This window comes from Lissotriton vulgaris, chromosome 2_1 (genome assembly GCF_964263255.1).
Source record: "Lissotriton vulgaris chromosome 2_1, aLisVul1.2, whole genome shotgun sequence".
NCBI lineage: Eukaryota > Metazoa > Chordata > Amphibia > Caudata > Salamandridae > Lissotriton > Lissotriton vulgaris.
This window is the reverse complement of record NC_141687.1, coordinates 62,844,726-62,859,645: the sequence shown is the minus strand read 5'-3', so window position 1 is coordinate 62,859,645 and position 14,920 is coordinate 62,844,726. Positions and strand designations below refer to the sequence as shown.

General features: G+C 45.8%; 1 protein-coding gene across 1 annotated transcript in view; it reads right to left on the bottom strand.

The window, feature by feature from the left end:
- Positions 1-14,920, bottom strand: part of TMBIM1 (transmembrane BAX inhibitor motif containing 1) — a 183,034-nt gene that overhangs the window by 50,203 nt on the left and 117,911 nt on the right. The window contains exons 2-4 of the mRNA XM_086954468.1: positions 13,823-14,146; positions 6,739-6,827; positions 2,605-2,669 (exon numbers count right to left, since the gene is read on the bottom strand). Of these exons, the coding sequence (XP_086810594.1) occupies positions 2,605-2,669; positions 6,739-6,827; positions 13,823-14,099 (431 nt within the window). The 5' untranslated portion in view covers positions 14,100-14,146. The remainder of the gene's footprint in view (positions 1-2,604; positions 2,670-6,738; positions 6,828-13,822; positions 14,147-14,920) is intronic.

Below are 14,920 nucleotides of genomic sequence, written 5' to 3'. Positions count from 1 at the left end.
GGCACACCGACAAAGCTGAGCATTCAGCACAACTGGCCAGAGCAGATTCACTCATTCAGATACACTTTGAAAAGAGGCATGGGCTTACTCTGCAAGAGGGTTTTGAAGATAAGACCGGTTCAAATATCGTTCATCCATTCTGAGCTACTCCAGGACCAGTAGGCAATTTTCAGTGGGTGATGGTGAACATGGTGGCAGCAGGAGCACAGAGGTTCATAATATTGAGAGGGTGAGACAGAGTAAACATGAGCAGCCCTGGGTGATCACCCCCCTCCTACTCCTTAGAACATCTTTGCGGGACTTCCTATAAGGATAAGGGCTTTGGACTTCATGCAATTGAGGTCTTATTCCAGACGCGAGGTAACACGAGTTGATCATGGGGGATGACCTGCTCCCTTCTACTCAGAACATTTTTTGGGGACTTCCCATAGGATTCAAGCTCCTTGATAGTTCAGTTCTGGAGCCAGTCTAAATTGGGTCTAATGCTGGCCAAGGACTCAACACAATGGAGGCCCAATTCCAAATGCAGTGGTAGGGTATAGGGAGGGAGAATCAACAATCTCTAGACAAAGTGGGTCTCAGATGGCCAATTTCCAGTAGTTCTCAGATCCTGAGCCATAGACGGCAGCTGTTCATGCTTGAGCTTCAAATATTTTGGTGGAGAGTGACTTCCAAAGACCACTTTGAGATGAACAGAGGCACTTATCCTGGGAGATAGGAGGTCGCTCAAGCTCTGCTGCTTGACCACTGGGAGTTGACATGCCTCCTACACACACAAATTGTCTGGAAGTATTAAAAAACATTTTTTTTAAGGTGTTGTGCAAATGCATTTTGTATCCAACGCTCTGCAACATCAATACGCGTATGATTTCTTTTAGTTGTTCACGCAGCACCAAGATGCCACCCTTACAGCCAATTTAAAGCACGATCAAAGATGCCACTGTGTGCACATTGGAAGTTTGTAAGTGTGAAGAGGCTCCTTGTTTTGAGAGGTCACCTCAGTGGGAAGGACGTTGTTTTCCTGTAGTACGAGAATTATTGTCTTGCATTATGAGGTAGTCTGAGGAGCGATCCCAATGATACAAGTTTAAGACGTCATCTCAATCCGATTTTAAATTGAACATTGCTATAGCATGGTACGGTGGACTGAAGTGAATGAACAATGTAAGAAAAACAATAGCTCGGTCCGACATTAACCACTTGTAAAGGGTTCATCACTGTAAGAAAGGTCACCTTGGACCACTTTATGGGTAACCAGGAGTTCTACAAGAGATTTTAAAATAAAAGTTATGGTCCACTATTGACAAGTTACTGGGGTATGTGAGTGATTTTCTAAGAAGAATTGTCACATTTCACACAAAGTCACCAAGAGAAAAGGGTGGAATACAAGACATGCCATCTCTGGCTGCATATAAATTCATTTACCCATCAAGTGATCTCTAAAGGCATAAGAGGAGCCACCTCACAGCGGCTAAAGAGGAGTAACAACTGATGTCGCTTAAAGTACAGAGTCCCTGAATGCTAACTGGGACTCAGCTGTGAAAAAATGATATATTCTAGTGAAAATACTCAAATATCTTGTGCTTTCTTGCTTTTTTTTGTTTAACGACAGTGTCTTTAAGATTTTATTCATACCACAGCGATAATTCATTCACATTTATGTATTCGATCAAGAAAGATAAATGAAGACAAAATTGCATACCCCTTGTTGCAAAATTACAAATAAAACTTTTAAAGTATGTGTACAATATTTGTATAACAGAAATGCACTAGATGGCAGCTCAGATGCAAAAATGATTGTATTGTGCCAGTAATCAAGACGTTAACATAACAAAATACCACGAGTAACACCACCGGTATTATATGCATAAATATTCAAATCCCAAGCAACAATTATGCCAGTTATCATAATGACCAGGCACTGAGCTAGTAAAATGCCTATAATAGACACTTAATGTGGCAGTATTCAGGTCCCCAACTTGCAAGTCCTGTGCCTTAAAGCGTGGAACCACTTCCCACTCCACACCACAACCCCCTCCACACATCTTGAGTTCTGCAAGAAGCTGAAGAGCTGGCCTTTCAATCACCCTCTGCACTAGGAATGGCAAGACACAAACCTGCTCAGAGCCAGAACACCTGTGCAGGTGATCGTGCGCTTTACAAATACATTTAACGTAACCCTTAGAAATCACTGACCGGATGCAGCCACTTATGCCAATGTCTGGGCAAGCCCTTGTAGGGTGAGAGGCCAGCTCGCCCAGCCAGTTTGCTTGGCCGTGGAGGATCTCTCCTCCATCTTGGAAAGCTGCCTGCTCTTTATCCACGACTCTAGCCACTAATTTGCAAGCATCGTGGACTGTCACTAGACTGGTTTTAAGTTAATGGCAGGTGTGAGTGAGTCCCTACAGATTTTGCATTGGCCACACCCTCCAGTGGCACCACAACCACCATGATGCACCTGCTGAAAAGTAAAAGATGGTCAGTTTTGAGGATGCATCTTGTCCAACAAGCATTTGATGGTATCACATACTCTGAAAGGCACATTGATCAGCACATGCTGCCCTTCCACTCCCCACATCCACAGCCCACCCAGGAGAGACTTACACAAAGGTGAAAACTGCAATTATGGCCACCGTCACCAGCAACTGGACACTTATAATCATGTACACCTGGAAGAGAAGAGGACACTGTTAATCCAGATGCATACTTCCTTCGACTACAGTGTCTCAAAACCCCGCCAGCCTCTGCACCCCTTCGTGCTCATTGCGTACGTCAAGGTAAATTATGCTGCATCTACACCTTCATGATGTGTGGTGTGTGCAGCCCTTTTATTGTGGGAGAATCTGAGAATACATTATGTTTTTTAGCGTTGCTCCCTGGATAGTTTAGTGCTGAAGGACTCAATTGCAGGGAAGTTTCCCCATGAGGTCTCTGGGGCTGCGTCCCAATGAAATTCCTACACAAATATTAAATAGATCGATTTATGTTACGGAGACAATCGTATCTCTGAATAAATCGAAGTATTTAAATGTGGGCTGTCTGTCCCAGGCTGCCAGCCCCGCCACGCTCTGAAGCGGGAGACAGAAGACAGGCTGTACATCAAATTTCTGCAAAGTGACGCACGACCCTGGGCTTAGCCTTTAAATCGCCCTTCATTGCTATTGTGGTCTATGGCAGTATCCACTGTAGGCCAGTGATGCTTTCAGCCTCCTGGTTTTGGGCTTCGGTGTCTCCATCCCCACATGATTCCAAACGTCAGTCATACACAGTCACAGATCCCACCTTTTCCCATTCGTCCCACGTAGGATTGGATGCACGCACGTGTGATTTGGTGCCTTGTCCTCTGTAATTGTAAGTGTTATAATGCGAATCTTGTGTTATGTATAATGTGCTGAGACCCATGGTCATGCTAACCTCCCTCACTGGCCGCACGGCGCTGGCCCCTTTAGAAGTAGAACTGCTTTATTTGGTTCCTCTCGACATTGATCCAAAAGACGAGCAGGGTTTTTGTTCCCTTGCGCAGCTGATCCGAGTGAAGCACAAAGGCAAAAATATGTGCTTATAGTAAATTTATCGGCTTTATGGCAATAAAACTGGTCCTATCTTCATGCCTTTAGCATTAAAACCTAAACCATGGATTGATTTACGAACACGGAGTGTTAAAAATGTTAAGGTACTGCATGTCCGTGTTTAAGTTCCTCTCTTACTTCACATGTTTGATATAATCTTGCATTCCCCAAGAGTGTTCGCTCAAGTTGTATTTCTGTAATTTTGTCCCCTTCATCTTATTACTCTTGCATAGTGCATACCTTGAGCCGAGCGAGTGTTTATGAGGGGCTTTTAATGAGCTCGGGCACTGAGTCAAAAGCCAAAGCAAAGTGCCTACCAGTGGGTTGGCCTCTCTGCGAGGCACACAGAACCACAGTCATGTATTTTAGTTGCAATTGAAATTCTGTGTAAATATGTGTGAATGGGGTACACAGATATCAAAAATTTACAAGGCAAAAGGAAATAAATTGCTTAAATGTGAGCGAGTGCAGTGTGTATGTTTGGAAGTTGTGAAGTGAGGGAAGAGCATTCAGGAAGGGTGAAAAGAGGGTGCTGAATGGTCTAATTTCTTCTCCTAACCCACAGGTTGAAGTATTTCTGCTCTGAAGTCAGCCAGGGCAGATTGATCACACCATGTCCATAGGTCTGAATATTGACTGAAAGATTTGAAGGAGATGCTTCAGTTCCATGTAATCATGAAATTGGTTTGAATAGTGGAGGTTCGACGCTGGCCGCCAGTTGACCAGGATATTCCAAAATATGCAAAATATTGTACGCCGTCCTTCGCCATGGACTAAAGACTCAAAAAAACAATCTGTTTGGACCACACGGGGACAATCCTGGATACTTGCAAAAAAGTTACAGTGGTTGGAGGGATGGACGACCATGAAAAGGGCAGAGAATGAAAGAAGGGGTTAATGCCGTATGCCTCCAACTCTAGGCTGATGTCGGCCACACTGGGTGCAAAATCTTTACCTGCATGTGACGGGGCGGACCTTCCCGAGGGGGTCTCAAAGGAAAGGGCCTCCCATAGAGGGTTTTCATCGTGTGACCCCCCCCCTCCTATCTTTACAGCACTCACCACCTCCGGTGCACACTGGACCGGTCGAGTGGTACAGCTGCGACGAGGAAGACAGCATGTACTGGCCCTTTAACTGGCAGCGGACCGAGAAGGAGGAGGAGCCTCGTCAAGCCGTAAATGCGGAAGTGCAGCACAGCCAGGTGTGCTTGTTCACCGGCGTGCAGGGTGGAGAGGAGGACGCTGAGAGGAGAGGAGAGTACTGGAGTGAACGGAGAGACATCGCGGAGGGAGTACGAGAACCCGGAACACCATCAATCGGAGGAAAGGAGGAAGAAACTGACCCGTTGACGGAGTGAGAGCCAGGAGGCCACCGGCACCACGATTCGCCCAGCCACACGTGACTTGGAGGCGTGTGGCTCACAGAGGTACGTGACCGTATCTCGGGGTGGGTGAAAAAGAGAAGCACCCGTCCTTAGTGTAAATAACCCTTTCCGCTTATCCCCGGGACCCCTCCCCTCACTTCTTCCCTCCCCTCGGCACCGACTGCTTTGTATACAGCACCGGGTATCCCTCACTCCTTTTCCCTCACGAGTGTATTGTAGTCACCAACTGAGACCCTCTTCTTGTCTTTTGCCCCGAGGCGGACCCTGGGCTAAAGACGGAGACCGATCCGGTAGAAACGCGGCGGAGCCCGATAAGGATAAAGACTGAGGCTATTCGCAGGAAACAGCGGACAGAGAGAAGCCGATCCCCGAGGAGACCCCCCCTAAGACGAACTTGTACAGATCACTTGTTGGAGCAAATAAAACCGGTCTTGACCAAAACCCGTTTACGGCCCTTTACGGAGCCACCCGCTACACTGCATGAGTCTCATCTTCAGCCTCAAGTGTTGATGGGAGCAGCTCTGAGGGAACTAGCCCTTTGAAGGGAGAAATGAACACTACTCTGTAACCATTACAAGGAGCGTCTCCCACGAGCACCGATCCACTCAAATTTTGTTACAAAACTACAAATGTACACATTCAAAAACTTAATTTTTCTAAATAACTTTCAAAATGACAACTATGAATGAAAAAGCTTTTCTCCTCCAAAATAATCTTTATGCATATGTACAGCGCAAACCTAGCCAGAGGGCAGCGAAACATTGTCACAATGATTAGAGAAGAAGGAGTTGTCTGAATGCGGATGTTGGCTGTTACTTTGATGAGGCATTCTATAAAGATGTGTTTTCCCAAAATGGAGCAGAATTGGTGTAGTCCAAATGGATACCAGGGTGTTCGATTGTGGGTGCATAGCTAGAGAAGGATGGTTTTCTTCTGGGTCCTCTTGGGGAGGGGGGTAATTCTTCATCTGGGGGTAAGGTGGTCACATTTCATCAGCGCTTTGATAAGGCTTTGATGAGGGATGCTATGGCCAGTGGGGGTGCTCTTAATAGCGGTGGGAGCAAGGTGTAGTCTGGGCGGTAGAAAGGAAGGGCATCGCCACCATCCAGATGTTAGAAGAGAACGACGGTTCAAACACCACTTCTCAAGTTGCTTTCTGAAAGGGGTGGCTTCCTTTTGTCAGTAGAGAGCTAGTAGAAGGTCGGCTTGGTTTTCTTGGCAATGTGTTTGCTTCAAAGCTAGAATATACAGAACCGTGACATTGAGTATTTATCTGAATCAGAATTGAAACCATTCATGGTCCTTCAAACTGAAGATGAAGCTTGCGTTCTGGGCGCAGCACGGAGGGCATTTCATTAAATACATTTATATGTGAGAGGAAGTGATGCGGATGACTGAGGCAAGAGGGAAAGTAAGAAGTAGGGAGTGAGTCTGAGATGTCAGCATTGGACGTTGTTCCAAGAAACTGCCTAATTTGATACAGATATTTCAGATATAGTCTTAATACATGCAGTGGGGAGAGTCGGCTGAAGTGGTGTGAGGTACAGGCAGAAGAGAGTGAAGGATCAGGGGTGCGCGGGCATATGAGACCTCCGTTAAATTGACGAGAAATCGCAATCATTTTTAAATGCAACATGGAACATTTATGAACTACATTTACAAATTATGAATTCTAACAGTTACATTTTCAAACAGTCAACTTCGAAGAAACAGTGACCCACCACCGGCACGAGTGATGGGGAGTTCGGCAGAAATGTAGCTATTGACAGCGCCACCAGTACTTACCTTTCGAATAAACGTGTGCCGAACAGACAGACTGTCCCATGAGCCAAACTCGACATTTCCGTCCGTGGGGCCAAAACCATCTCCATCACCTACGGATACAAGAGACCTCAAATGACCCACATGCCACAGAGGGATGGATACATTTCAAAATATGAACAGAGCATGTGAAATATAAAGGAAAAAAATAGCCCCAGGGAAATTTTAGCAGTTGTGATTGGCCATCTACACTGAAGTCAGGCATTCAGCCATTCCGGTCTATCACAAAGAGGGCACCCACACAAAGTATTTCCAGTCAGTGCCAGGGACCGCTATGTATGAAAGTGTATTTTGGGAGGCAAAAAGATATTTTTGCTTTTAACCAATTATATTTTTTTTTATTGGAGAAGGCCTGGCAGCACCTCAGTAATAATGTTTTACAAAACCATGGCAAAGCAAGCATTTATATAAGGCCAAAAGGCTGACAGCTTACGCCATTCCTATTGGATTTGCCAATGGTAGTTTAGAACGTTGGGAGCACACGTTATTAGTGCTGTGAATGACGTGCAAAAAGTGCCCATGATGTTTTCAATAATCATATCTCTAGACTCCCTAATTGAAAAGGTCAGCTAGTTACAATGGGCAGTCGGTTTGCTATTTCTAACTATTTTGCAATTTGTAAATAAGCAGAGATAAAAACAGTGAAATCATTGGTTAAATGCACTTTCAGTAATAATAAAAAATAAAATGTGATTGTATAAATTAATTAGATGCAATCCCCTCTGATAAAAAGAGAAAAGAAATTGATTTGTAATATAAAAATACCTTTTATTTATTTAACAGACTTTTTTTTTACATAAAGGCAATGTGAAAACATTTGATGCAACTGAATAGCACTATTTAACATTCAATATAAAGTTTACAAATTTCCAACAAGTCATCCACGTGCAATGGTTTAATATTTCTAGATAAATATTGACATCAATTACATACTATAATTAAATGTTAATGGGCACACTTCCAACGGTTATCCCATACCACCTGTAGGAAATGTATAGAAAGTTGTATGCAACTAAACTGTTGGACATCAGTCCATAAATATCAAATAGTGTTATTCTTGGCTGGCAGCTTTTGTTCTCTATACTGCCCATCTGCATCTAGAGAATGAATAAATACAAGATCGTCCGTTCACCAGAGGCCCTTTCAGCTGGCTCATTAATGTTTTCTCGTTTATGATTAATAACCAATATTGAAAGGGGAGAGAAGCTGTGCTGCAAACGGATTCATGAACTTTCCAGGTATTAGACTAGAGATCGGATACGCCTCCCCCAGTAAACTACTAATTCAAACCTGGACGATTCCCTCGCCTGGGATCACTTACCTCTCAAAGATGGCGGCGTTCTTTACTGGGTGAAACCCTCAGATGCAACAGTGAAGTTTGGCCTTTACCCCGCCCTCCCAGGCTGCCTCTCGGCTGCCAGTCAGACCTGCCTACTGATGAGCTCAGAGAGCCAGCAGGGCGTTAGCAAACAGTGAGTACCTCCTGCTTGGCACGGATGTAGGTCACGTCTAAAATTAAAACGGGCTATTCAGATTCAGTGCCAACAGCTACAAGACTATTAATGTTTACCATCAAGTTTGCACTGACTGGCTGAAGAAAGAAATACAATACACGGGACGGAGAATATAAAATCCCACAACACAGGTTGGCATTAACAGCTGCTTTTAGATGCTACTTACAAATATTGTTTTTCTTACCAAAGAGCAGATGTGCCGTCAGATTAACTCATCATTCACTACAAGTGAGACACAGGTTTACTACACAGTTGTATGCTCTCTTTACCTCTTTGGTGTGGGACCGATGAACATAAAAAAAGGACTGCTGGCACTTTTCTCAGAGCTCTGATGTACCCTCGGTTTGTGGAGCCCAAGTAGGGCATGGGATGGGAGCTCCAACCCCACATGATGAATGCCTTGGAGGAGTAGATACTACATATTCTAATAAATGTTATTAATGGCCCTCTGCAGTGCCCAGAGGAGAGCTGCTGATGGCATGTCCGGTGGGTAGGTTACCTGGCGGAACGCTATGGAGAGCACCTGCCTTCGTACTTATTCACTCTCTAGGAGACTTCTGCGGTTTGGCATTTTTTACCTCCATTTTTTAACTCCTCGAAAACTGAGGTGCTCCTGATTGGTCGGGACTCACAGAAATGGGGCGACCAGTGGTGGCCCCCGACGATGGGCCCTCCCCCGATTAACAAGAAGGAAGTTAAGAATCTGTGAGTCCTAATGGACAACTCTCTCTCCTTTGAGCCACATACAAAAAAGGTGGCTGGCACCGGTTTCAGACGCCTTCGCACCCTTAAGCCCATTTTGGGCTTCTTTGAGCCGGCCACCAGACAAGTAATAGTCCAGTCCTTGGTCCTATCCCATTTGGACTACTGCAACGGCCTCTTGCCTGGTACCAACCTGACGACAATGAATAGACTCCAAAGGGCTCAAAACGCAGCAGCTCGCACTCTTTTTTCCCTACCCAAACTCTGCCACACCTCTCACATTCTTCGCAGTCTTCACTGGCTGCTGGTGAAACAGAGAATCTAATTTAAAACACTGTCTAACCCACAAAATCCTACATAGCCACCCCCCAAATACTTCAGGGCCTCTGCTCTTTCTACGTCACCACACGTGCCCTTCGTTTGCGAACCTCCGCCTCGCCCGCACCTTTAGGGTACGCAAGAGCAGAGAAGGCGGACATTCCTTCAAATCCCTGGCTCCTGCTCTATGGAATGCCATCCCCCTTGAAGCACGCGCCACGCAAGACCATTGGCTCTTCCGGAAAAAAATAAAAACCTGGCTGTTCGCCTCCATCTAGTTAATCTTGTTCACTCCTCTGTATACCCCACAGCACCTTGCCGGTTAACTTGTCTGCAAGCGCTGGGACGCCCTGTTGCTGGGGCAGCCATGCGCTATACAAACATACTTAACATAACAAGTGGTGCCTCACACAGCTAGTAAGAAAGCTTATCCTCACACCTGGAATGACTGCGTAGCGTATATCATAGGAGACTGAGACACTAGGTTAGCGGTATCCCAACAGGCTGTAAACATGGCTCCGACGTGACTACCATCTCCTAGTTTTTTTTTCTCCATAAGTTTCACGAACACTGTTGTCTGGACAGCCAGGTTCGCCAAGAGGGGCATTTTTGATACTCGGTCCTGTAGGCCTTTCTGGTTAACCCCTCCTATGCTCGTGACGAGGTCAGCTCGTCATGAGCCACGGTGCTCGTGTGCTCATGGGCTAATTCCCCTGCTGTGCGAGCGTTCCACACAAACGGGTGTGGTCATGACGAGCTCAGCTCGTCATGAGCACACGAGCACCGTGGCGCATGACGAGCTGACCTCGCCATGAGCACGGGGGCGCTGTGCGCGCCCCCTGCTCCCCAGCACATCGGTGGAAACAGACCCGCAGCCAAGGGGTCAAGCCCCATCCACAGACCCAACTTCAAATGGATGCTTTGGTAGCTATTCAAAAGGTGAGGAATCTGCGGCTATAAGTCTCTGTAAAATGAACAAGTTACTTACCTTTGGTAACACTCTTTCTGGTAGAGACAATAGAGTAGAAAATTCCTCGCTGATCCTCCCATGCTCCCCGTTCTGTGATCAGACTCTCCCATTAATAAAATCTCAAGTCTCGGACTCTGCACACTGCTCCCAATCGGTATCGCTCTTGGGGCTCTGCGTCTGGAGGCACAGACAACGGTTAACGTGAAGGGGGTGGGGGGAGGGGCTTCTGTATAGGCTATACACAAAATTTATGGAGTGGAAGGGGTTCACCGTGGGGGGCGCTGGATTTTGGAATAGTATAATTTACTATTCCAACTCCAGTCTGCGCAACACCTTCTGCCCCCTACAGTAAGTCGTTGTAACAACTTGCGTTGTAATGGTATGCAACGTAACAACTCGGTTGTTGTAATGATCGCGTTGTAATGGCATGCATTGTATTGAATGTGTGGTAAACGATGTATACCGTGAAAAGCATGTGGTAAAGGTAATAGGTTTTTAAGAATGGATAACTAAACTGTGCTTAAGCCTGTAGGTAGGTATTCTGTTAAATGGAATCTCAGACTACCATAGCCGGAAAGGGTTTTGTTGTTGGTGACCGACCCAAAGAAACTATGGGGATAGAAGATATGCACATCGATAATCCTCATTAGACTCTTAGAAGGGAGAGTATTTTATTTTTCCAGCTGTAATTATGTATACATTTTTTATTTTAGGAGTATGTCTGATGGTTGAATTGTGGGAAAGTTTACGCTCAGCACAGTAAGCCTGAACTGGTTCTGGTGATCAGCCAAGGATAACACTTTTAGGCCTGATTGGTGCACATGGGGAAGTTATGCAAAAAGCCATAGGTCTGGTCTCTTTATTATGTTTTTGTTTAGTTGCTTATAAAGCGCTCGAATGCCAAAGCGTCTTGGCGCTGAGATGTGAGGGCAGAAAAAAAAAGACGGTTGACGAGGCCTATGTGGCTGTAAAGAGCCAGGTTTTTATACTCTTCCTGAAGAGCTGGAGATTAGGTTGGAGTCTCAAAGACAGTGTAAAAGGTTATGTCAAAGACAGAAGGCCTGCCTTTTTTGGTGACAAACTTTTGTCAAAACCAATAGACCACTAACGTTAAGTTATCAGCAGACTAGGTTATTTGGTTACATGTAATCTCACAGATTACCAGAATAGGCAAGTGTTTGGGTGTTGGTCACCCCCTCTGGCAAACCTCAGGAGTAGAAGATTTTCACTGTGATGCTTCTTGCGAGGCTCTACGAGATGCGCTGTATACTGTTTTGCCAACTTGAACTCTGCACATTTATTATTTTATGACAGTATGCATAACGGTTGCCAGTTTATGCACACTTCAGTAGGCCTGTGTTGGGTATGGTATCCAGCCAACGGCAAAGATCACAAACATTATCAGTTCACTGGGACATGTTATGTCATGTTCCTTAGGAGTGGTCTGTTCCTAATGAAAAGTTATGACAAAGCAAGTAAGCCACGAAAACCATGTGTTAAAGGCAACAGGCTTTTACGGGTGGAATGTTATTGTCCTGTGCTAAAGCCTATAGGCAAGTATTTTGTTACACGCACTCTCACAGATTACAGTAGTGTACAAGTGTTTTGGTGATGGTGGCCTACCCAAACCCAAACGTGGGGGCAGTAGATCAGCACTAAGGTAATCCTTCTTATGCTCCATTAGTAGGGATTTGATATTGGTTAGGCAAATAATTGTGTACAACCGTGTCATTTTATCACATTATACATCACGGCTACCTTGTGGGAAGGATTATGCTGTTCATGGGGACAAGGCGATGATAAAGGTTTAAGGCCCAATTGTTTATAATGAAAATATTCACTAAAGGCAATAGGCCTGACATATTCGCTGTGAAGAGCATATGATACCATTTACTAGGCACTGAAGGGTGGATTGTTGATACGCTATACTGAAGCCTATAGATTGGTATTTTGCTGCATGACATTTCACAGACCCCTCTGGATCCCCCCCACCCCTCTTTCCCCCAGGGAAGGAGATAGGGTACCCCTACCAAGCTCTTATCGGCTTTTTTTTTTTACACTTTCAGGACACGAGGACCTAGTTTATTATTGTTGTGTTAGAGGATGAATGCACGAATGAGTCAGTAAATGGATGCCTGGATATAGGTACAGAGCGTGGTAGAGTGCCTGTTGAAAAAAAAAAGCCTGCATGGTCTTGATTCCACCTCATGTCTCTTTCATCCACCACCAGGATGTCCCTGCCTCTTCAGCTCACTCTTGCAGGTTCTTGGTCATCCCTGCCTTCACCTTTTGTGACTTTTTACATCTTTCTCTTCCCTTTTGGTGATTTTCTCCTTAAAGCGCTAGATCAGGGGTCTTCAAGGGAGGCCTTAAGTGATCCCGGGGGAGTGGGCAGGCTCTGGCCAAAAGAAGCATTATGCTAATAACAGTGCTTCCTTTTAAGCTAAAATAAAAACATGAGCAGCAGTCAGCCACTCTTTTATGGGCGATCATTAACATCTTTTGTCATTTATATCTTAACTGAGAGTATGTTTTAAAAAGAGAGGGACTCTAAATATTCTTCAGTACCCCCACTTCTAATAATCGCACTGTGGATACTTTTACAAGTTAGTACGGCCTGCCTGATCAGAATAGTATGCTTGGCAGTCATGCATTTTAATGCACTTTTAAAACAGACCTAAACTGCTTAAATAAGGCTAGACATATTTAAATACTGCCAATTGAATAGAGTAATTCAGAACAATTCTGAGGGGGCGGGCCTGATTTTTTTCCTTTAAATGGGGGGGGGAGGGGAGGAATTACGTTTGAAGACCACTGCTCTAAATGAAAGTCTGTTGAGGAAAAATAAGAGCTGATCCTAAAAAAGGAGTCCCAGTGGGACCTACCAGAAACCATCGGCTAAAATAAAGTTCTCCCCTAAACTCATCAATGACGAAAAAGGCACTTTCATTCATAAGACAGACCTATAGGTATTGCCAATGCTTAATATGCATTGGTCTACTCTGAAAGGCCAGTAAATGTAAATGTACATGTATAGGCATTTATATAGCGCACTACTTACCCGGAGGGTCCCAAGGCGCTTCGACCGCTGCGAAACCCTTCCTGGCTTCCCTGAGAGATGGTCCCTTAATGGGTATCTCCAGGGTGAGACCAGGCATCCCCGGCGGTCTGGTGGGGCCGTTAGTGAAGATGACGCAAGCTAATGCCCAGAGTTGCCGAGTGTGAACGCTGATCAGAGTGGGCACCGAGGCGAGAGAATTATCGAGTCCGCTGACCCAGGTCCAGAAACCTGCCGCGCCGGGAATCGAACCCTGGGTCCCGGGCCGTCCTCTGCTCTCGGGTCTGCCGCCTCTAACCAGTGAGCCACACTACTTCACAGTAAAGCTAAAGCAGAGGCACAAGATTTTACTGACTGTTCAGCATCCTTATCAACTTTTCAGCTTATCAGAATTTTGCTAATGACCTTATGGCACGGTTCTCTTCATTGTGGAAGCGGGCCCCCAGCAGTGTAGTACACACTTCCTCCGCCAGGCTCAGGACTCACCTGTATTGAGAGGCATCCGTGGCATGATGGGCATGGGCATTGGTGGTGGCGGATTCCGGCGTCCGTCTGGGCCTGGTTGGCTGCTTGGTTCTGGGTATCCTCCAGGCTGTGGGTAGTACCCTCCAGGCTGTGCGTATGGATCAGGCGGCGCAAATCCTCCAGGAGGGCCGTAGCCCCCAGGGACCCCGTAACCGCCCGGGGCTCCATACCCTCCGGGTTGGGTAGGGTAGAGAGGGTCCTTGTCACTGTATGGCGGTGGTGCAGTGGGATGCGACATGGTGGGTTAGCGAGTTCCTTTTCTTTACAGGACGTCTTCTTCAGGTGCTAAAGAGTGAAAGAAGAAATAATGAAAATCAAGAACACTGAAGTGAATTACTTGCTATCATTTTTTTTTTTAAGTTGTATCATTTCTATTATTACTAACAAAAGAAGAGACATGAAAAGCAGGAATCTTCGTATAAAAATCCAGTTTCAACAAATGCGGGACAAAAACAGGGGGATTTAGGGAGAGGGACAAGGCTCTTCAGTCTACCACCTGAGCATTCTCATCTTTAAATCACTAGCGCAGGGCTCGCCTACTCTCAGGCAGCAGGTTTCGGCTTCAGTGACACACGACCAAGGCTTCTGCAGGTCAGAGACAATCAGACAAACAGCGCACTGCAAACCTCTCGGACGATCAGTGGTCATCCATTGCCCTGGCACGAGCCTCGGTATAAGAGCTAAACCAGCACCAACATGAGCTGGGACCCCAGCCCTCTGCTTACAGCCACTGTCGAAGGCTTTATTACTCCAAGCAAGTGTGAGTTCACTGCCAGCAAGGCTGTCAGGCTTAGGGAGCGTGAGGTAGTGTGTCAACAGTGTTGTATGACACCCTCTTCCAATGCAACACTCCATGCCTGGGCATGCCAGCCATTCTATGTTGGAACAGACGACTTTACTGAGGTATTTAAGGGAACATGTTGTACCACAATGGACACCAACATCACCAAAACTTCTTGGAGGACCCCAAATACCCCCCCCCCCCCCCACCATCCCCCCCCCTCACACCCACTTCCAGAGAGGAGGGGGTCTATTTTTCCTGGCAGGGGGTCAAATTGA